General features: G+C 45.6%; 2 protein-coding genes and 1 long non-coding RNA gene across 10 annotated transcripts in view; 1 reads left to right on the forward strand and 2 right to left on the reverse strand.

Moving 5' to 3' along the window:
• Positions 1–679: 679 nt before the first annotated feature.
• LOC118363760 (WD repeat, SAM and U-box domain-containing protein 1-like) lies at positions 680–12,062 on the forward strand. 8 transcript variants are annotated; one of them, XM_035744957.2, is made up of 13 exons: positions 680–1,632; positions 5,513–5,932; positions 6,090–6,277; positions 6,458–6,544; positions 6,688–6,781; positions 6,912–6,945; positions 7,069–7,109; positions 7,232–7,338; positions 7,627–7,647; positions 8,280–8,306; positions 8,429–8,608; positions 9,551–9,685; positions 9,846–12,062. In XM_035744957.2, exons 2-13 carry the CDS (start codon positions 5,535–5,537, stop codon positions 9,995–9,997), a joined length of 1,464 nt encoding a protein of 487 aa, XP_035600850.1. In that variant the 5' UTR covers positions 680–1,632; positions 5,513–5,534; the 3' UTR covers positions 9,998–12,062. The 8 variants fall into 8 exon arrangements, with proteins under 8 accessions (XP_035600850.1, XP_035600857.1, XP_035600858.1 ...); XM_035744962.2 differs by having other exon boundaries at positions 682–1,632; positions 7,630–7,647; XM_035744958.2 differs by lacking the exon at positions 680–1,632 and adding an exon at positions 2,608–2,942.
• LOC118363761 (uncharacterized) lies at positions 8,402–9,541 on the reverse strand. The gene is made up of 3 exons (XR_004821468.2): positions 9,394–9,541; positions 8,691–8,769; positions 8,402–8,531 (listed from the first exon to the last, which is right to left on the reverse strand). It is a non-coding gene; the product is annotated as an uncharacterized LOC118363761 (long non-coding RNA).
• Positions 12,063–16,366: 4,304 nt separating the features above from the next.
• LOC118363762 (protein TANC1-like) overlaps positions 16,367–23,665 on the reverse strand; it is a 58,417-nt gene continuing 51,118 nt past the window's right edge. Inside the window, exons 20-25 of the mRNA XM_035744966.2 lie at positions 18,454–18,587; positions 18,188–18,311; positions 17,205–17,380; positions 16,857–16,989; positions 16,709–16,738; positions 16,367–16,620 (exon numbers count right to left, since the gene is read on the reverse strand). Of these exons, the coding sequence (XP_035600859.2) occupies positions 16,520–16,620; positions 16,709–16,738; positions 16,857–16,989; positions 17,205–17,380; positions 18,188–18,311; positions 18,454–18,587 (698 nt within the window). The 3' untranslated portion in view covers positions 16,367–16,519. The remainder of the gene's footprint in view (positions 16,621–16,708; positions 16,739–16,856; positions 16,990–17,204; positions 17,381–18,187; positions 18,312–18,453; positions 18,588–23,665) is intronic.

Here is a 23,665-nt window from a genome sequence, read left to right on the forward strand (position 1 = left end):
AAAAGCATGGTGGCTAGGAAAAACTCCCTAGAAAGGCCAAAACCTAGGAAGAAACCTAGAGAGGAACCAGGCTATGTGGGGTGGCCAGTCCTCTTCTGGCTGTGCCGGGTGGAGATTATAACAGAACATGGCCAAGATGTTCAAATGTTCATAAATGACCAGCATGGTCAAATAATAATATTCACAGGCAGAACAGTTGAAACTGGAGCAGCAGCACGGCCAGGTGGACTGGGGACAGCAAGGAGTCATCATGTCAGGTAGTCCTGAGGCATGGTCCTAGGGCTCAGGTCCTCCGAGAGAGAGAAAGAAAGAGAAAATTAGAGAGAGCATACTTAAATTCACACAGGACACCTGATAGGACAGGAGAAGTACTCCAGATATAACAAACTGACTCTAGCCCCCGACACATAAACTACTGCAGCATAAATACTGGAGGCTGAGACAGGAGGGGTCAGGAGAGCCATGCCATGCAATCATTTTCTGCAATTTTCCAAGCTGTTCAAATGCAGTCAACTTAGTGTATGTAAACTTCTGACCCACTGTAATTGTGATACAGTGAATTATAAGTTAAATTAGCTCTGTAAACAATTGTTGGAAAAATTACGTGTCATGCACAAAGCTGGTGTCCTAACCCGACTTTCCAAAACTGTAGTTTGTTAACAAGAAAAAGTTGGAGTGGTTGAAAAACGATTTTAATGACTCCAACCTAACTCCACCATTGGTTCGTTGGACAAAGCCTATGAGAAAATGTATTTTTGGATGGTTTTTAGATAGAAGATAGTTTGTTTTATTCTACGAGAAAAAAAAAAGTTAACATAACTTTTTGTATTTTTTTTTGGCATTCATGTAATCCAAAAAATAACAAATCACATAAGGTTTTGTGTTAACTCTTCATGTTAACCTCGTTGAACAAAATGTATAAGATCTCCTCCTAAACCTGTGACCTTATTTTCGGCGTTTATCCCAAAACCCTATTATTTCCCCATTAATTTCCCCCAATAGGAATGGCTGAACGAACTAATTTACGGTGTTTTGGACTGCAGGCTGGCAAGCTCCATGACTCATATTTCGAGAAAGGGACGTAGCTGCATCCCAATATGGCGACTGGAGAGTGGGTTTGTCGAAAGGAAAATAGTGGGCGTGTGGAAAGCGCTCTGCTTTAGGTTATACGGTTTTGATTGAGCTGTGTTTTTCTTCCGTTTCCTGAGTTGCAGCAAATCTGCACAATTAGCTGATTCCCCGTCTACACACCCACTCATTTGGACACACCCACTCGCCATATGGTGCGTTCAGGACAAATGGGAACTCGGAAAAAAACGAGGTCAAATCATGACGTCAGTGATCTTGAGGTCAGTTAGTCGAAGCTTTAGAGTTCTGAGTTGGATAACCGTTCAAAACGAATTATCCAATTTAAAAAGCTAGTTTTTTTTCGCGAGTTCCCAGTTGTCTTGAACGCACTGAAGTTTGAAGTTGAGATTTCCGCGCTCCTAGTTGTTTGAACGCGGCAATACCCTGGTCACTGCAGCTACCCATAGACGCATATTTCTGGGGGGAAGGTCATTACGGTCAGCTGATCATATGACAGCGTGCGCATGACCAGGAAGTAAACATTGAACAGAGACACGCAAAGAGGTAAACAAATAAACATAAATACCACTTTAGTTAGTATATAAAATAATACTGGCTTTGTATTTACATGCATTTGTTATAATGCCAACTAAACAACAGGAGCATAGAATGATGCTGTTGTTGTGCGAACAGCTAGAATAGCTAAAGGGTTAGCAGCAGATCCGACACTTTATGCTTGCTTATAGCTGCACTACAGGGTCAGTTAGACAGTTTGCATAAAGGTGCACTATACATAAATCGCTCCGCCATTTGTGGTTGCTAAAAAATCGAATAGTTTGCCTAATTCCAGTTTGTGATAAAACAAGCAATTATAGTGTAGATAATCATTGTACCATCTAACCTGATGTGAAATATTTTTTCAATAAACAAAATATATTGTATTGTAGCGACCCTGATTTTATAAGTGCAAGAGCAAGCTTTTGGGGCACAGTCGATAGCGCGCTGGATTTCGGGCTAGAAGGTCGAGGGATCGACACCTGCTCCCTGCTTGTTTCATTACTGTATTTTGAGCTGTTTTAAAGCTGGTGTACAATACAATACCGAAAGTAAAATATTAAAAAACTAAAACGTAAGATGGGGAAGCATAGAAATAGTGCGCATAGAACAGCTTTACTGCTTCTTAGAATTGCTTTCAATGAGAATTACAGATTTTTGTGAATTTGGTCGGGTCGCCCAAAAAGTTCATTTAAGACACAGCGCATATGGCTCGGAAAACATTAGTCCCAAATGTTACACAGAGAAGATTGAAAGACTGATACTTTTTCGGGAAAATGCCCTTTAAGGCCTCACGTTAACTAGCCACTATTTACGATGAGGTTGAGTGGCGACTAGTGGGCGGACTGGAGTTCCGACATCACATACGCTTTTATTTTAAAAAAATTTAAAAAAGATTTCAGCACCCAAAGAATTGCCCGCAATGTTGTTAATTGCGGGCAAATCGTTGGGTGCCGAAGCTAGTTTAACTAGGCGCGCAATTCCGTCGTTAATCGCGGTTTTATTGGCTACATTAACTAGCATTAGCAACAGCAGACATTATGGAATGTCACGTTGCGCTGAACAACAAAGGAGCTGATTGGCTGACGCTGCTATTCCAAAATGGCTGATGTGGCAACTGCTGTTTAGCCTGAGGAATACAAGTCCTTTTCCTGAAAAACTAGCAGTCATTCAATATTGTCGGTGTAACAGTTGGGATAATGGGATAATTGATTCGAGGTTCTCAAAGCCTTTCTCACCCCTGGATTGAGGTACATTTTCTGAGCCTTATCTCGCGCCAGCACTGCGAAGCCTGCCCGACCCTGAAGTACAAGCGTAAGGTGCCGGATCTGCTCGCTACTAACTACCCACTGGGCTCAGACGTCAGTTCAGTGTATAGATGTGATTTACATTTGGTTGAGTTATCAACTAACGTGAAATCAACAAAACCTCTCACTATGTAATTGGATTTAGGTTAAAAGTCGGGTGAAAAAAAAAAAAAAATATATATATATATATATATCCCCCACACCTTTATTTAACCAGGTAGGCTAGTTGAGAACAAGTTCTCATTTACAACTGCGACCTGGCCAAGATAAAGCAAAGCAGTGCGACACAAACAACAATGCAGAGTTACACATGGAATAAACAAACATACAGTCAATAATACAATAGAAAAAAAGTCTATATACATTGTGCAAATGAGGTAGGATAAGGGAGTTAAGGCAATAAATAGGCCATAGTGGCGAAATAATTACAATATAGCAATTAAACACTGGAATGTTAGGATGTGCAGAAGATGAGTGTGCAAGTAGAGATACTGGGGTGCCAAGGAGCAAAATAAATAACAGTATGGGGATGAGGTAGTTGGATGGGCCATATACAGTGTTCTGTGAGCTGCCCTGACAGCTGGTGCTTTAAGCTAGTGAGGGAGATATGAGTCTCCAGCTTCAGTGATTTTTTTTGTTATTTTTTGTTGTTGAATTTGACCCCTTTTTCTCCCCAATTTCGTAGTATCCAATTGTTTAGTAGCTACTATCTTGTCTCATCGCTACAACTCCCGTACACCTGGCAACCTTGGTTAGCACGCACTGCGCCCGGCCCGCCACAGGAGTCGCTGGTGCGCGATTAGCTTCAGTGATTTTTGCAGTTTGTTACAGTTATTAGCAGCCGAGAACTGGAAGGAAAGGTGACAAAAGGAGAAATTGGCTTTGGGGATGACCAGTGAAATACACCTGCTGGAGCGCGTACTACGGGTGGGTGCTGCTATGGTGACCAGTGAGCTGAGATAAGGTGGGGCTTTACCTAGCAAAGACTTATAGATGACCTGGAGCCAGTGGGTTTGGCGACAAATATGAAGCGAGGGCCAGCCAATGAGAGCATACAGGTCGCAGTGGTGGGTAGTATATGGGGCTTTGGTGACAAAACGGATGGCACTATGATAAACTACATCCAATTTGCTGAGTAGAGTGTTGGAGGCTATTTTGTAAATGACATCGCTGAAGTAAAGGATCTGTAGGATAGTCAGTTTTACTAGGGTATGTTTGGCAGCATGAGTGGAGGATGCATTGTTGCGAAATAGGAAGCCGATTCTATATTTAATTTTGGATTGGAGATGCTTAATGTGAATCTGGAAGGAGAGTTTACAGTCTAACCAGACACCTAGATGTTTGTAGATGTCCACATATTCTAAGTCAGAACCGTCCAGAGTAGTGCTGCTGGATGGGAAGGCAGGTGTGGGCAGCGATCGTTTGAAGAGCATGCATTTAGTTTTACTTGAATTTAAGAGCAGGTGGAGGCCACGGAAGGAGAGTTGTATGGCATTGAAGCTTGTCTGGAGGTTAGTTAACACAGTGTCAAAAGAAGGGCCAGATGTACACAGAATGGTGTTGTCTGCATAGAGGTGGATCAGAGAATCACCAGCAGCAAGACTGACATCATTGATGTATACAGAGAAGAGTCGTCCCGAGGATTGAACCATGTGGCACCCCCATAGACTGCCAGAGGTCCGGACAACAGGCCCTCCGATTTGACACACTGAACTCTATCAGAAAAGTAATTGGTGAACCAGGCGAGGCAGTCAAAATACTAAAAGCCCTTCACTTTGATGACTTTTTGTAAATCCTAATTAGTTTTCCATGTTGATTCAACGTCATCACATTGTTTTTTTGGCTTGAAATTACTTGGAAACAATGTTGATTCAAACAGTTTTTGCCCAGTGGTTAGTCAAGTGGGTAGTAAGTAGCCTATTTGCTAAAATGCATGCGATTGCAACCTCTCTGCTCTGGCAACTTCATGTGGTTGCCTGGTGTGGCAAGCTGTTTGATAATAATGAGTCAAATCAACTAAAATGTTATTTGTCACATCCGCCCGAATACGACAAGTGTAGACTTTACCGTGAAATGCTTACTTACAAGCCCTTAACCAACCGTGTAGACTTTACCGTGAAATGCTTACTTATACAAGCCCTTAACCAACAGTGTAGACTTTACCGTGAAATGCTTATTTACAAGCCCTTAACCAACAGTGTAGACTTTACCGTGAAATGCTTATTTACAAGCCCTTAACCAACAGTGTAGACTTTACCGTGAAATGCTTATTTACAAGCCCTTAACCAACAGTGTAGACTTTACCGTGAAATGCTTACTTACAAGCCCTTAACCAACAGTGCATTTAAAGAAGAGTTAAGAAAATATTTAATAAATAAACTAAAGCAAAAAATAACAAATAATTAAGTAACACAATAACATAATGAGGCTATATACAGGGGATACCGGTACCGAGTCGGTGTGCAGAGGTAACAGGATAGTTGAGGTCATTTGTACATGTAGGTAGGGGTGAAGTGACAATGCTAGCTATCTTGTAATCATTGTAATGTCACGTAGTTGATAGTTATATTCTATTGTCAAAGGGATTCTTCAAGACCAACTCAAATGGTGTCCCTGATCTGCACCCTGCAAGACCATCGCGACGATGTCAACTGGTGCGCCTTCTCCCCGACACTGCTGGCCACCTGTTCAGCTGACAAAACCGTACGAATTTACAACACCCAAGACTTTTCCGAAGTCCCGTACTCCCCGCTCTCTGGCCACGGCTATGGCGTCCATTGTTGCTGCTTCAGCGCCTGTGGTCAGTATTTAGCCTCGTGTTCAACTGATGGTTCCACAGTTGTGTGGTCAACGGACACGGGTGAGATAGAGGCAGTGCTGGAGCATCCGGGTCGGAACCCCGTCAGGGTCTGCGCCTTCTCACCCGACTCTTCACACCTGGTTTCGGGGGCGTCCGATGGTACTTTAGGTCTTTGGGATTTCCGTACGAAAACATTGCACAGGTGAACATAATTGATATGTGTTATTTATCTCCATGTTATCGAAGCATAAATAGGCCTGCGTGTGTTGCCTATATCGAGTGAGGCTTCGCTGGCCTCTGCAGACTGATGTTATGTGTTGTCTCTTGTGGAGTGTTCTTAACGGATTATTTGTCGACAGGACGGGGGCAGTGAATGACACCACTATGGTGGCCTGCTCCTTCACCCCCTGTGGCCAGATGTTTGTCTCTGGATCTACGTATGGGGACCTCAGGCTGTGGGACCTGGACATGAACCAGCTCCATGCGGAGAAGAACACTCACGACTTGGGGGTCACCTGCTGCTGCTTTGGCCCCAAGATCCTCAGTGGTGATCATAATATTTTCCTCCTCCCGCCGTCTTTTGAGTTGGCCTGTTCCCAGATCTGTTTGTATGAACATGACAACCATCAGAGAAGTTATCTATACAGCGCAACATTTTGATCTGGGATCTTGGAGTCTCCATATATGGGAATTTGTTGTGTTTGATTAATTTGCTCCCCTCTCTCAGGTAGCGGTCGGGTACAGTTCCGCCTGGCCTCCTGTGGACAAGACAGCACGCTGAAGATATGGACCGTCTCCAGGTCCAACACAGGCAGTACGTTGACCACGGGCTATGAATACGCAAGTGTGCTGTTTAACGTCGAACTGTGTGCATATGTTGGTCATCGAATGATGTGGTGGATGTGTGTTCACACTGAATGATCTGAAGTAGTCCATCCGTTCCCCTTTGGCCCGTAGGCTGTAAGATGCAGCTGCTGCACACCCTGACCGGCCAGTCTGCCCCGGTGCTCTCCTGTGCTTTCTCTGCGGACGGACAGCTGCTTGTGTCTGGGTAAGTCCGCCCGTAGGGGATCTATGGCAAAGCGCTCTCACAGTTGGTCAAGATAAAGTTGTACATTTACTCCAACTGGCCACAAGGGGGAGAAGTGTGTTGCTTTTTACCATTTCCTTTTCTGTTGCAGCTCAGTGGACAAAACGGTCACAGTGTACGATGCTGTAAGACACTCGAGCTCTTTTCATTACCGTAGATGTCATTTCAGTTTAACTCCCCATGTTAATGTCCCACACAGAAACACATGAACACCGCCCATCTGAACTTGAGTGTTGTTGCTTTTTCAGAGCCAGGGGACTTTGCTCTACACATTGAACCAACACGAGAGGTAATCTTCCTTCCTACCCTTTGGGGACATCGTCGCATCTCAACGGCCTTCTTCGAATAGCCTACTTAAAAAAAAAAATGTTTTTACCTTTCCGTCCTCCCTCCCATGATCCTTTGCCGTAGGTACGTGACGGCGTGTGCCTTCTCTCCCAGCACACCTCTGTTCGCCACGGGTTCTATGGACAAGACTGTCAATATATGGAGAGTAGAGGATGGACACAGTGGCCATGGTGGGTAACGCACACAGGTAGAAGTACATGTACTGACAAAGCTCCCAGTGTTATTGGCATTAAGAATGTCATTAGCATTCTGAGTCACGGTGTGGGGTTCCTACGTACTCTTTCACTATTTTCTCATGTAAACAAAGATCCTATTGACTTAATGGTGACGGCAGCCTGGTGATTATGTGCTGTTTTTGCATCAGCTCTTCTTTTTTGATTATGGCTTAATTGTGTTTTTTTATTCTGCCAATAATCATCATCCCTCTCTCTGCATGGATCATTTGGGGGGAAAAAAAGAAGAAGGCAAATCTTTACCTGGTGAGTTATAAATTCTCTTCCTTATCTGTACCACCCATCTGCTCATTGAAAGCAGTGAGGGATGGAGGGTCTCTGTGAAACCTAGGAGTCTCACTGCTATCAGAGGGCTTTATTGAGAGTGATACTTCTACCCCGGTGATAATGCCTTCTGCTAATATGACGGAGTCTTTCAGAGCCTGTTGTGTTTCCAGGTGACTTTTGCCTTGAGGCACTGCCTGCCGAGAACCGAGTTGCTTTTCACTTGGTAGTGTACACGGTATACAAAACATTAAGAACACCTTCCTAATATTGAGTTGCATCCCCCCTTTTGCCCTCAGAACAGCTTCAATACATCAGGGATTCATCAATGTTATGGAAAGAGCAGGTGTTCATGTTTTGTACACTGTGTAGTTCTATAGGCTCTCGATGCTTTCTTCCTCTCCTCCTCTCCTCTCACCTGATAGTTTTCCAATAACCTAAACACAACTCATTCTAAGAGAGGCTCAGGCAAATAAAAGGCTTGCAATTCAACGACTGTAATTTTATATACGTTAATGTTCACCATTTTAGTTGACAATGGTTTTATTATTTTTTAAGTGAGTTCTTACTGTGCTGTTTGAAATGTATTTCATTTTTCACATCTTGTTTTCCAGTTGAAACTGCAACATTCTCATGCGAAGGTGGGAAAGTGACTAAAAAGCACTATAGAAACTTTTGATAGGTGACACATTAATACCTATAGTAACAACATCTCATTGAGAGATACTAATGTGCGGTCACTTCCTGTTTTCTGACCTGTTAGGCAGAAAGTTGCTGTGTCCCTCCAGGCTTCTGGTCAGTGATTGGTCAGAGGAGGACGTGGGGGCGTGGCTGTGTGAGGAGGGGCTGCAGGCGCTGGTGGAAAACTTCAAGGCAAACAACATAGATGGAGCGGAGCTCATCAGTCTGACCAAGGAGACACTGGCCTCAGAACTCAACATAGGTGGGAACAGCACATCACACTGTCGACTATACACCTTATCATACAGCTACTGGTACATTATCATATTATACACATTACCCACTTGTCAGTCTGGTGTCTGAGGTCCACATTTTGTACAGTAGCTGGAAACGGAGCGTCATCAACACAACTCAGGCTGGAATCTTTTTTTAAGAGGGGGGAGGGACAAATGAAAAACAAGGTGAACATTGAGGAACGAATGTTAATATGAGATTTACTCAGGATTACATGCATTTTAACTGTACAGCGTTAGATTAGGCCATGTGTATTCTGCACCGCGAGTGTGATCTGCTTTAAGATTTCTGCTCCTATTATATAACACAGTTACTCATCCCAAAATACATATCCTGTAACATAGAAAATGGTTTACAGCTAATACCATTTCTGTCTGAAACAATTCCAAAATATGAAAATGTGATTTACAGATTTTGGTCGATCCTTATATCTTCTCTTTTAAATAAAGATATTTCAGCCTAGTTTCTCTGTGAGGTGGTAGGTGTGGGTCTGTTGTTGATGGTCTCTCACTCCAATGGCAACCATAGTAACCAAACAGCCCTGTTCTCTAAAAGAGATTAATCTCCTAGTAGACACGGGTGTCTCTTTCTACTCTCTACTGTCTCTGAGAGTGAGGGATGGCACCATGCCAGGTTGTTATCTTCCTGATGGAGAAAGATTATTTTTCCTCTCAGGGGCAGAGGGCTCATTTTGTTTTTTGTGTGTCTAACACACACACACACACACACACACACACACACACACAGACTGACCTCGCTTTACTGTAGTCTCCATGGTGACCAGGAACTGGGTCATGTATGCAGTGTGTTCAAGCTAGGATATGACATCCACAAATGATGCAAGCACAATCGGCCAATGTACAATTTTTCCCAAATCTCTGCCTGGTTGTTTCCTGTTGGTGTGCTATAGAGTCTGTGGGGTTGCGCAGTAAGGTCCTGAGGAAGGTAGAGGAGCTGAAGGCGGGGTGTGTGTGTACCGGTGTTCCTGATGAGTACCTCTGTCCAATCACCAGAGAGTTGATGAAGGACCCTGTTATCGCTGCAGGTGGGACACGCCCCCATGGCAACCTGTCTTTCTGTCTGTGCATTTTTAGCTATCAAGATTCTATCGATTTCTATGCTACAACATTTTTTGCAAAACAGTCGCATGCTTTTAAAGGATGCAAAACACACTATCCATCTTGTCTACCTTTTCTTCTGAACAGATGGGTACTCCTATGAGAGGGAAGCGATTGAGAGCTGGATCGCAACCAAGAATCGTTCCAGCCCCATGACCAACCTGCCCTTACAGACAACACTTCTGACCCCAAACCGAACCCTGAAGATGGCTATTGGACGCTGGAGGACCAGCCAGTGAGAAAGAGGGCTGCATCTTCTACATCCATTTCAATCTGAAGGCGGGTCTATCCCTCAGTTAACTTCTGACCAAAAGTAGGCTCATAGTACATAAAGCTATATATGATGATGTTTTCAGGTTGACCATATTGAGCTTCGATTCAACCCCTCACTGTGTCTGTTGGGATGAAACTGCTTTAGAATGTAAATATTTATAGCTGATGAGACATTCTAATGTATATATTCTCAAACTCATGCATGTTGACCATGTTTAACTCTGCTATTTACTCTACTCTGCTGCTTTAGCTCCAGAACCATTTCGATGTACATTGCATTCGGAAAGTATTCAGACCCCTTGACTTTTTCCACATTTTGTTATGTTACAGCTTTATTCTAAAATTGATTAAATTGTTTTTCCCCCCTCGTTAATATACACATAATACCCCATAATGACAAAGCAAATTACAGCCTCGGGTCTTCTTGGGAGTGACGCTACAAGCTTTGCACCTCTGTATTTGGGGAGTTTCTTCTTTCTCTGCAGATCCTCTCAAGCTCTGTCAGGTTGTATTGGGGAATGTCGCTGCACGGCTATTTTCAGGTCTCTCCAGGGATGTTCGATCGGGTTCAAGTTGGGGCTCTGGCTGGGCCACTCAAGGACATTCAGAGGCTTATCCCGAAGCCATTCCTGCGTTGTCTTAGTGGTGTGCCTAGGTTCATTGTCCTGTTGGAAGGTGAACCTTTGCCCCAGTCTGAAGTCCTGAGCAGGTTTTCATCAAGGGTCTCTGTACTTTTCTCCATTCATCTTTCCCTCAATCCTGACTAGTCTCCCAGTCCCTGCTGCTGAAAAACATCCCCACAGGATGATGCTGCCACCACCATGCGTCACAGTAGGGATTGTGCCAGGTTTCCTCCAGGTGTGACGCTTGGCATTCAGGCCAAAGAGTTCAGTCTTGGTTTCATCAGATCAGAGAATCTTGTTTCTCATGGTCTGACAGTTTAGATGCCTTTTGGCAAACTCCAAGTGGGCTGTCATGTGACTTTTACTGAGGGGTGGCTTCCTGGCCACTCAACCATAACGTCCTGATTGGTGGAGTGCTGCAGAGATGGTTGTCCTTCTGGAAGGTTCTCGGATCTCCACAGAGGAACTTTGGTGCTCTATCAGTGACCATCGGGTTCTTGGTCACCTCCCTGACCAAGGCTCTTCTCCCCCAATGGCTCAGTTTGGTCGAGAGGCCAGCTCTAGGAAGAATCTTGGTGGTTCCAAACTTCTTCCATTTAAGAATGATGGTCACCATGATCTTGGGGACCTTCAATGCTGAAGAAATGTTTTGGTACCCTTCTCTAGATCTGTGCCTCCTTCAACCTCATGGCTTGGTTTCTGCTCTGACATGCACTGTCAACTGTGGGACCTTATATAGACAGGTGTTTGCCTTTTCAAATCATGTCCAATCAATTGCGTTTACCACAGGTGGACTCTAATCAAGTTGTAGAAACATCTCAAGGATGATCAATGGCAACAGGATGCACCTGATCTCAGTTTTGAGTCTAATAGCAAAGGTTATGAATACTTATGTAAATAAGGTATTTCAGTTTGTTATTGGTAATACATTTGCAAACATTTCTAAAAACATTTTGTTTGCTTTGTCATTATAGTTATTGAGTGTAGATAGATGAGGATTTAAAAAAAATGCTTATCCATTTTAGAATTAGGCTGTAATGAGGAAAATGCATTTAATGGATACTGGTGTCAACAACTGAAGTGTTCAATCTATGGCTGAAGTTATATAACAGGGATAGCAGATGTCGGTACACATTCAATTTTACACGTGGGTGTTTGAAATGAGTGGAAGGGAGATGTCATTTTAGTTTTCCAACGAGATTTTATTTCCCCATGATTGTGGTAGAAGTGCTTGAGCATAGTCTGTATCATGTGTCGCATAGCTCACAAATCAAAGATGGCAACAATGTCCATGTGGAATACCTGTATCATCTCACCAATAATACCATTACAAGCTATTCTGTACCTTACTGTAAACGGTTAATGTTGTGCGCACATAAACTAAATAAATCCATCAACTTTTCAATTATTTCTCTAGCTGTGCAAAAATAACTATATAAAATATGTTGCTGACCAAGCCATCGGCACAGTAAATAAATGAACATAGACCGCAAACAACAAGCAGTTACAACAATGTCCGTAGGATTATATGTACACTTAAATGTGAGTATTTATAAAAAATGTACAAAGGAAAAGAACCCTCCGTGCATTGTGAAACACTGCATTGAGGGCTCCGTTATACTGACAAAAGCTATCACCACTTATATAATCTATAAATAGAACACATACAAATCTAATGTATAAACATCCCGATTCAATATGCGTGCCGATCATTAGCCAATCGTTTACTCGAATGGCTTCTCGTCCATTAGCATCCGAAACCCTTTAGTGTTGTTCTTTACAAACTACATCATAGTTACGTTGTTATAATGGCCCATATTAGGATGCTGTGCTACTGTTCAGCTAGTGGGCTGGTACTATATGGTGTTTCCCAGGTCTGATTACATGCACTGTGTTGTTTGCTTACTGGTGTTGCTCTAGGCATGCTTACGCAAAAAGCACAAAAGCCTCAAATGCTGCTTAAGTCTAAACGCAGTGCATCACATACACTGTCACTTTACAAGAGTCCGATTTAAGGAAAGAAACTTGTAAACCCCTCCCTTGCCACCGTTTCTCTGGAATACAGAGACTGTTGTTACGGTGTCTGCACCTGTGTTTGTGCTTGACTGAATGTATGGTCAGTTCAGACGTTGGATTCTATAAAGGAGCGTTTAGGTTTGATGGGTAGGATGGCTGGGTTCTCTCTGGTGAGCCCTGCCTGCCGGTGGTTCCCGTCTGGGAACTGGGAGGAGTGATGTTGGCCTGCAGCTTGACCTGGTCTTGGCTCCCTGTGGTAGAACCTGTCTCCAAACTCCCTGGCCAGGGCCTTGGCCTGAGCCTGTTGGGCCAGGTGTTGGGCCTGAGCCTGGGCCCCGTTGAGCACCTGGAGGGGAGCCTGGCTCTGCAGTGGCTCAGCGTAAGAGGACCTCTGCTTGAACTCATTGTTTAATCCCTGGATGTTGTCCATAGGGGCCATGCTGTGTCTCTGGTTCTCTAGACCTTCAGGGGAGAGTGGCTGGGAGTGAGGCTGGCCTTGCCAGCCCAGTCCAGGTGGGGGTTGCCCCTGGACACGCACTGCCTTGTCCTTCACCCCCATGAAGGGCCGAGGCTTGAGCTCTGGTTTAGCCGGTTTGGGGCGAGGCACGTCGGGTCCCTGAGGCGCCTGGGTCCTGCCGCTGTCTGACAGGGTCCCGCTGGAGGCTAAGCTACTGCTCGAGCTGGAGGCCTTCATACTGCCCGTCTGACCACCAGAACGCAGACCGGGGCCAGCCGACCCCCCAGAACCCTCCCTCCTTACCTCCTTACCAAACCCAGGGGTGAGGGACCCAGCCTGTCCATCCAGCGTGGTGCCGTGGTGGGCTGAGAGCCTGTCTGTTCCCCTAGCCAGACTGGAGGAGTGGCCTTGGAAGGGCTGGACAGATGAGGAGTGGTGGTGGTTGGCAGGGGTGAGCCCCGGTTGGTGGTCTGTGGAAGAGGGCAGAGGGCTGATGTCGATGCCCAGGCCAGGGCTGGGTTTCAGGGAGGTGGAGATGTGTCTGCCTGGCAGGGGGCTGGAGGGGCCACACAGAGACATAGGCCTGCCCCCTGGTCTGCCCCCTACCTGCAGGGAGTTACAGTGCTGCTGCTGCTTGGTCTTCATGCTTTGGTTCTGTCTAGGACCCTGTAGGACAGGGCCCTGCTTGTCCAGAGACAGGTTGGTCTGTGTGGACCCGTTCAGAGGGGAACCAGGCCTGGGGTCCAGGGGAGCTAAGCTCACTGCGCCTGGTACTGGTGGGAGAGCCCTGTCGGGTCCATAGGGGTTCTTGGGCCTGTTGGGTCCATAGGGGTTCTGTGAGGGCTCTTTCTCTCCCCCTATCTCTTCATAATCATCATCTAGTTCATCCTGGCTCTGTGTATCACCACTCCTCTCTGTGTCCTGGCTCCTCTCTGTGAGGTCATCGGGAGTCTGGCTGTGTGCTGCTTGTTGGCCCTGTGGTGTGTTGGGGGACTGCTGCTGCTGTTGTTGTTGACACTCGTCCTCCACACGCGTTAGCAGACGGTGGATCTCCCGGTTGGTGGGGCAGAGCCGAGACGCCTCGCTGAGGTCGGCTAGCGCCCCCGCATACTGCCTGGATGGACACATGAGGCGAACATAGTGGGGGTTTTTTTCACCTTTATTTGAGTGTGAGGTGAGTTTGTCTTGTCAACTGTACCCGTCCATTCTAGTCCCTTCCTTTATATCAGTATTAACGGAGAACTGGTGTGTACTAACCTGCTGCTCCTCTTGGCTCGTGCTCTGGTGTAGAACGCCTCATAAGACTTGGGTTTCAGTTCCAGGGCTTTGGTGGCAAACTCCTCCGCTATACCAAAATCCTGTCGGGGTGGAAAAAGAGGACAGAAACTCAGTAAATTCTTAATGTTTACTGTTAAATTCTGTCCACCCTGAATTTCTCACGAAGAAGCCAAAAGCAACGTCTTAAGGTAATTAGCCAGGGTAATGTGTTTGTGAGCGTTAATGAGTGCAGTGTGAATCCAGCGGTAGTCCACACAGCGCCACACTTTGCAATTACTGTAAGTGGCTGAAATGAGGAATTCAGTGTTGTTTAACTGGAGAATTCTTCATCTGTATGCAGCTCAGAGTAGAGCAGCTTTATCTCCCAGTGTCTTAATGGATTCTCCAGACGGGTGCTCATAGCTTCTCTCCAAACCGTAAAAAAAACTCCTTCAATCAGATGTCGGAAATGAAAACTATTGACTTAAAGGTACAATGCAGCTGTTTTTATCTCAATATTAAATTATTTCTGGGTAACAATTAAGTACCTTACTCTCATTGTTTTCATAAACATTTTCAAAAATGAACTAAAATAGCTTCTTAGCGAAGAGAAATTTCTCAAGTAATAATTTTGCTAGGACTGTCTGGGAGTGGAGGGGAAAACTGAAAACTAGCTGTGTTTGACAGAGAGCTTTGGAACTCTTTCTTATTGGTTTATTAACTCATTTACCACCTGGTGATGTCTTTTCAAACAGCTCGTACACTAAAAGGCCATTATCATCATTTTCACAATTTCACAGTATTACATCCTCATTGTGTGGAAATATATATAAAACACAGGTAAATCATGTTTTTGACTGAGCTGGGCCTTTAATGGGGATTTCATAAGCACCTCTAGTGGCTCTAGTGTGTGTGTGTGTGTGTGTGTGTGTGTGTGTGTGTGTGTGTGTGTGTGTGTGTGTGTGTGTGTGTGTGTGTGTGTGTGTGTGTGTGTGTGCATGCCTGCGTGCAGTATATCCATCCATCTCTTTGTATGCCTTGAGAGCATGCGGTTGGCTTGTTTTTAAATGAGTTTCCCCGCTCCCTTCATTCCTCTCAGGTGAATATTTAATGAAGCAAACCACAGTGTGATTCCGTCCTTGAGATGGAGGTGGGCATTACACCACAGCCTTGAATTCCACAGCTCTGAATAACTGTTCAATGTGGAATAACAGTTTTTATGGCCTCTGTACTCCCACTCCCCTCCTGTTCTATTCACCTGAACGTGATGGAATATGGATGATGTGTGTGTGTGTCTAGCCAGCTCTCTCTTCCCCCTGACCCAATATCCACCAGCAACAACGGAGGGAGGATCCCTTCTTTCCGTGTGGGTTTGTGCGCACGTGTTTGTGCACACGCGTCCACCTTGCATGTGTGAGTGAGTGAGTGATTACTCCAGGATATGGGAGAGAATGACCGTATCACATCATAGCATCTTTCCATTATTCATTTGCCCGGAGGATGCCATTTTACCACCACTGCTCTAGTATAACAGTCTTATTATATTGTCTGGTAAAACAAGGGTGTGTTAGATCACTCCCTCCAGGCTGCTGAGTTGAAGATCTATCTATTATACCTACTCCTATACTATTAACATGAAATTACATTTCATTCAGTGTTAAATTCTATAAAATAGCCCATTCTCTAGTGTGTAGCTACATCAGACGATGTAAAACCTGCGGTTTTATTAAATGTTCAATTATATTAACAACTGATAGAGTAATGTGTGTGCGTGTGCGTGTGTGCGTGTGCGTGTGTGTGTGTGTGTGTCTCACATTGGTTTTCCTGCGGCAGCGTGACATGTTAAGGTACAAGGAGACACGGAGCTCCTTCAGGCCCTTCAGGTCGTCTCCGAAGCCGTCTCGGGGGAACTTCCTCAGGGCGTACTGATACCTCTGGGCTGCCTCCTTCATCCTCCCCTTCTGGAGAGAGAGAGAGAGAGAGAGAGGGAGAGGAGGGAGAGACAGAAAATACGGACATTGATTTGGAGAAGGGGGCTAGCAGATTTTCGAACTGGACACACTTTCATGACAGACAGTGACACGCAGGCGCGCACACACACACACAGCGAGAGAGATCAGGTTTTCCTTTTGTTGTTAACCCACCTTATACAGCAGGTTGCCCTCCTCCATGAGTTTCTGTAGGAGGATGAGGAGGACGTCTGGTTTCGATGTGGCCATCGCCCACGTAGCATGACCTGGTCAAGAGGTACGAGAACACAGGTTAAACACACACACACACACACACACACACAAAACACTGTAAAAGTTATCTAAAGAAAGTACCTGATCGATCATAAGGGGATGTTCTGTAGCCTTTTAGCAGGTAGAAAGGAGTGAAGAGAAAGAGGGGTGAAATACATGATGTCGACAGAGCCTTCCTCAAGACCCTGCAGGGCTTTAACACCGACAGATCAGGTCAACTCCAACTCACCCAGCTTGGCCCCTTTCTTCAGTAGGGTCACCACTACAGCAGTGTTCCTACAGCCCACAGCCCTCTCCAGAGGCCTCACCCCACTGTGGTCCACATGCTCCACCACTGCACCCTTCTCCACCAGGTACTGAACCTGTGATTGTAGAGGACACCACAAAACAAACAGCATTTTAAAAGGATTCAAACAAGGCTAAAGGTGCAGGAGGGAATTGTGTAAATTCAGTACTGTGTTTTAAAAAATCTACAATCTGGACCATTTTAGACAATCTTGGCCAGTTGCAGCGAAATCAGAATTATGTCTGTGGATCTATTTTTTTCTCCAGTTTGCAGTATGAGAAGGAACCCCACCATCTCTGCATCACCGTTGAAAGCTGCCAGGTCGAGAGGGGTACGCCCGTTCCTGTCAGGGTGGTCTATCTCTGCCCCCATCTCCACCAGGTGCTGCACCACGCCCTTCTGACCCTTCAGACACGCCCAGCTCAGAGCTGTCTGGCCCTCCTTATCCACGGAGGCTAAAGACGCACCTGGAACCAGATCAGAAATAACAAGCTCACTCCACTGCGACTGAGACAGACATACACTCAGTGGCCAGTTTATTAGGTACATCTAATACTGGGTCAGACCTTCCTTTCCCTACCGACCCGCCTGAATTCTTCGGGGTATAGAACCGCTGCTCAATTGGTATTAAGGGACCTAACGTGTGCCCGGAAAACATTCCCCACACCAGTACACCACCGTCACAAGCATGTACCGTTGACACCAGGCAGGATGGGGCCATGGACTCATGTTGCTTACGCCAAATCTTTACTCTGCCATCAGCATGACTCAACAGGAATTGGGATTATTTGCCTCTTTGTGGCCGGTTTGTTAGCTTGCACGATTCTTGCCATTCTCGTTCAACCTCCCATCGACGAGCTGTTTTCACCCACAGGACTGCTGCTGACGGGATGTTTTTTGTTTGTCGCACCATTCTCGGTGAACCCTAGACACCGTCGTGCGTGAAAATCCCAGGAATCCGTCCGTTTCTGAGATACTGGAACCGACACGCCTGGCATCGAAGATCATACTACACTCAAAGTCACTTAGGTCACGAGTTTTGCCCATTCTAACGCTCAAACAGTAACTGAATCCCTGCTTTATATAGAAAGCCACGGCCACCTGACTCATTGTCTGTAGGAGCGAACCATTTTTGTGAACGGGGTGTACCTAATAATAAAAGTCTATACTGTCAGAGCTACGAAATAAAAAAATAATCTCAAATAACACTATCCCCCTTAGTGCACTGAGTATTGACATGTACCATGATGTGACCCTGACCCTTGACCGCTTACCCTTTGTCAGCAGGAAGTCCGCAGTGCTGAGGTGGCCCTCGCTGGCTGCCACCATCAGCAAACTGCGGCCCTGCTTATCGATGGTGTTAATGTCCACACCGCGCTGCAGAAACAGCTCTGCTACCTGAGAGAGTGGGGGGAGGGAGAGAGAGAGAGTGAGAGCAAGAGAGAGACCGAGAGAGATTGAGAGCGCTAGAGAGAGCGAGAGCATGAGTGATTGGACAGCCATCAGTGCTGTAAAGCAGGAAAATCACAATGATTCTCACCTGGGGGTGTCCATGTCTGATGCAGCTGAAGAGTGGGACCACCCCCCTCCGGTTGGGCTGCTCTGCCCCCGCACCCCTTTCCAGCAGGAAAACACACGTCTCTGTCCTGCCCCTGCCTGCAGCCGCACTCAGAGCTGAGAGAGAGACCCCCAGAACAGTGGTCAACTACCTACCTCACCACTGTGCTCTGAATTAAAGTAATATTTTGTTTCTGTGTTATTGATTGTTTGGAGACAGTTACAATGTACTTCACTCTAGTAGTACTGCAGTTGTAGCACTACTGCTCAACAATTCAAGGACACACAGCAAGATTAGAGAGAGTAACACCTGAACGAGAGGAAAATATTGGCACCGCAAAGGCAATGTGAGCTACAGTACACTGCGAACAGACAACGTCACAACCCCGAGTATGACTTTCAAAGACTATTTTAGAGCAGGCCCATATCTCCCTATGCTCTCTAGAGAGGCAGGCTCTTCGCTGAGGCTGTTAAAAGTCTTACAGCTGGCCTGGCAGAGAGAGAGAGAGAGAGCGAGAGACAGATTTGTTGGGTATTGGCCACAGCTTTCCCAAACCAGCCATCTAGTCCTGGGTATGGAGCATCCATCCAGACAGTATATACCTCCCAAAAGGCACCCTATTCCCTAATTAGTGCACTACTTTTGACCAGGGCCCATAGTGCTCTTGTCAAAAGTAGTGCACTATATAGGGAATGGGGTGTCATTTGGGACACGTGCAGACCAGGGAAGCTGCGGTCACAGAAAGGCCAAGAAGATCATCAAGGACCTGAGCCAAGGCCTGTTCCCCCCACCACCATCTGGAGTGAGCCAAGGCCTGTTCACCCCACCACCATCTAGAAGGCAGAGAAAGTACAAGTGCATCAAATCTGGGACTGATAAACAGCTACTATCTCCAGGCCATCAGACTGTTAAACAGTCACTACTACCCTGCCCTGAACCTTAGTGACTGTTACTGTACTGTCGGAACTAGAAGCACAAGCATTTCGCTACACTCGCATTAACACCTGCTAACCATGTGTATGTGACAAATAAAATTTGATTTGTTTTGTTACTAGCCGGCTAGCATCCATTACTCTACCCTGCACCGTAGAGACTGTTACTAGTCGGCTAGCACCCATTACTCTACCCTGCACCGTAGAGACTGTTACTAGCCGGCTAACACCCATTACTCTACCCTGCACCGTAGAGACTGTTACTAGCCGGCTAGCACCCATTACTCTACCCTGCACCGTAGAGACTGTTACTAGCCGGATAGCACCCATTACTCTACCCTGCACCTTAGAGACTGTTACTAGCCGGATAGCACCCACTACTCTACCCTGCACCGTAGAGACTGTTACTAGCCAGCTAGCACCCATTACTCTACCCTGCACCGTAGAGACTGTTAGCCGGCCACCCATTACTCTACCCTGCACCTTAGAGACTGTTACTAGCCAGCTAGCACCCATTACTCTACCCTGCACCGTAGAGACTGTTACTAGCCGGCTAGCACCCATTACTCTACCCTGCACCGTAGAGACTGTTACTAGCCAGCTAGCACCCATTACTCTACCCTGCACCGTAGAGACTGTTACTAGCCGGCTAGCACCCATTACTCTACCCTGCACCTTAGAGACTGTTACTAGCCGGATAGCACCCACTACTCTACCCTGCACCGTAGAGACTGTTACTAGCCAGCTAGCACCCATTACTCTACCCTGCACCGTAGAGACTGTTACTAGCCGGCTAGCACCCATTACTCTACCCTGCACCTTAGAGACTGTTACTAGCCAGCTAGCACCCATTACTCTACCCTGCACCGTAGAGACTGTTACTAGCCAGCTAGCACCCATTACTCTACCCTGCACCGTAGAGACTGTTACTAGCCGGATAGCACCCACTACTCTACCCTGCACCTTAGAGACTGTTACTAGCCAGCTAGCACCCATTACTCTACCCTGCACCTTAGAGACTGTTACTAGCCGGATAGCACCCACTACTCTACCCTGCACCGTAGAGACTGTTACTAGCCGGCGAGCATCCATTACTCTACCCTGCACCGTAGAGACTGTTACTAGCCGGCTAGCACCCATTACTCTACCCTGCACCTTAGAGACTGTTACTAGCCGGATAGCACCCACTACTCTACCCTGCACCGTAGAGACTGTTACTAGCCAGCTAGCACCCATTACTCTACCCTGCACCGTAGAGACTGTTACTAGCCGGCTAGCACCCATTACTCTACCCTGCACCTTAGAGACTGTTACTAGCCGGATAGCACCCACTACTCTACCCTGCACCGTAGAGACTGTTACTAGCCAGCTAGCACCCATTACTCTACCCTGCACCGTAGAGACTGTTACTAGCCGGCTAGCACCCATTACTCTACCCTGCACCTTAGAGACTGTTACTAGCCGGCTAGCACCCATTACTCTACCCTGCACCGTAGAGACTGTTACTAGCCAGCTAGCACCCATTACTCTACCCTGCACCGTAGAGACTGTTACTAGCCGGCTAGCACCCATTACTCTACCCTGCACCTTAGAGACTGTTACTAGCCGGATAGCACCCACTACTCTACCCTGCACCGTAGAGACTGTTACTAGCCGGCTAGCACCCATTACTCTACCCTGCACCTTAGAGACTGTTACTAGCCGGATAGCACCCACTACTCTACCCTGCACCGTAGAGACTGTTACTAGCCAGCTAGCACCCATTACTCTACCCTGCACCGTAGAGACTGTTACTAGCCGGCTAGCACCCATTACTCTACCCTGCACCTTAGAGACTGTTACTAGCCGGCGAGCATCCATTACTCTACCCTGCACCTTAGAGACCTCTACACTATCTACAGAGTTATTGAACACTGGTCACGTTAATAATGTTTAAATACTGTTTTACCCACTTTATATGTACGGTACCTTGCGAAAGTATTCGGCCCCCTTGAACTTTGCGACCTTTTGCCACATTTCAGGCTTCAAACATGAAGATATAAAACTGTATTTTTTTGTGAAGAATCAACAACAAGTGGGACACAATCATGAAGTGGAACGACATTTATTGGATATTTCAAACTTTTTTAACTAATCAAAAACTAAAAAATTGGGCGTGCAAAATTATTCAGCCCCTTTACTTTCAGTGCAGCAAACTCTCTCCAGAAGTTCAATGAGGATCCCTGAATGATCCAATGTTGACCTAAATGACTAATGATGATAAATACAATCCACCTGTGTGTAATCAAGTCTCCGTATAAATGCACCTGCACTGTGATAGTCTCAGAGGTCCGTTAAAAGCGCAGAGAGCATCATGAAGAACAAGGAACACACCAGGCAGGTCCGAGATACTGTTGTGAAGAAGTTTAAAGCCGGATTTGGATACAAAAAGATTTCCCAAGCTTTAAACATCCCAAGGAGCACTGTGCAATCGATAATATTGAAATGGAAGGAGTATCAGACCACTGCAAATCTACCAAGACCTGGCTGTCCCTCTAAACTTTCAGCTCATACAAGGAGAAGACTGATCAGAGATGCAGCCAAGAGGCCCATGATCACTCTGGATGAACTGCAGAGATCTACAGCTGAGGTGGGAGACTCTGTCCATAGGACAACAATCAGTCGTATATTGCACAAATCTGGCCTTTATGGAAGAGTGGCAAGAAGAAAGCCATTTCTTAAAGATATCCATAAAAAGTGTCGTTTAAAGTTTGCCACAAGCCACCTGGGAGACACACCAAACATGTGGAAGAAGGTGCTCTGGTCAGATGAAACCAAAATTGAACTTTTTGGCAACAATGCAAAACGTTATGTTTGGCGTAAAATCATCACCCTGAACACACCATCCCCACTGTCAAACATGGTGGTGGGAGCATCATGGTTTGGGCCTGCTTTTCTTCAGCAGGGACAGGGAAGATGGTTAAAATTGATGGGAAGATGGATGGAGCCAAATACAGGACCATTCTGGAGGAAGACCTGATGGAGTCTGCAAAAGACCTGAGACTGGGACGGAGATTTTGTCTTCCAACAAGACAATGATCCAAAACATAAAGCAAAATCTACAATGGAATGGTTAAAAAATAAACATATCCATGTGTTAGAATGGCCAAGTCAAAGTCCAGACCTGAATCCAATCGAGAATCTGTGGAAAGAACTGAAAACTGCTGTTCGCAAATGCTCTCCATCCAACCTCACTGAGCTCGAGCTGTTTTGCAAGGAGGAATGGGAAAAAATTTCAGTCTCTCGATGTGCAAAACTGATAGAGACATACCCCAAGTGACTTACAGCTGTAATCGCAGCAAAAGGTGGCGCTACAAAGTATTAACTTAAGGGGGCTGAATAATTTTGCACGCCCAATTTTTCAGTTTTTGATTTGTTTAAAAAGTTTGAAATATCCAATAAATGTCGTTCCACTTCATGATTGTGTCCCACTTGTTGTTGATTCTTCACAAAAAAAGACAGTTTTATATCTTTATGTTTGAAGCCTGAAATGTGGCAAAAGGTCGCAAAGTTCAAGGGGGCCGAATACTTTCGCAAGACACTGTATATACTGTATTCTAGTCAAGGCTCATCCTGTATAACTACTCCAGTACACACCTTTTCTATTCATATACTGTCTATACACACTATCATATACATATATATTTAGAATCTGGACTCTCTCGTCCAGATATCTCTTAATTCCTTTATTTGGATTTGTGTATATTGTTTTGTATTGTTAGGTATTACTGCATTGTTGGAGCTAAAAACACAAGCATTTCACTGTGTACTTAATGTGTTCGATACGTGTACACAACCAATGAAATTGTATTTTCTTTTCTTTGATGCAGCCTCCTGCTTCACCTTGGCTAGGATGATGAAATACTCAGGAGAGGTGACATCACCCATCTGGTTCTGGAAGCCAGTGGGGAGGGAATGATGACATGATTGACATCTGTGGGCGCAGTGTAGGGTACGCCCTCCCCATCTGTCCCACCGATGGTTCCACATGAGCACATACTCAATTACAAATCACCTCACTCATTTCATTTCCGTTATCTAATTTCCCTTCACGCCAGAGCAAAAAAAGTTGAGATAACGAAACACTTTCATAATAAAATAAAAATGGTGGCTGTGATTGATACATTTAGGAATACTTTGTCTTGTGACTCACCACTTCTCAATCTAAGATAAGGCAGACGTGCATCACTGACTCATAAATAAATACGCAATTGCGGATTCAT

The sequence above is a fragment of the Oncorhynchus keta genome, chromosome 30 (genome assembly GCF_023373465.1).
Source record: "Oncorhynchus keta strain PuntledgeMale-10-30-2019 chromosome 30, Oket_V2, whole genome shotgun sequence".
Taxonomy (NCBI): Eukaryota; Metazoa; Chordata; class Actinopteri; order Salmoniformes; family Salmonidae; genus Oncorhynchus; species Oncorhynchus keta.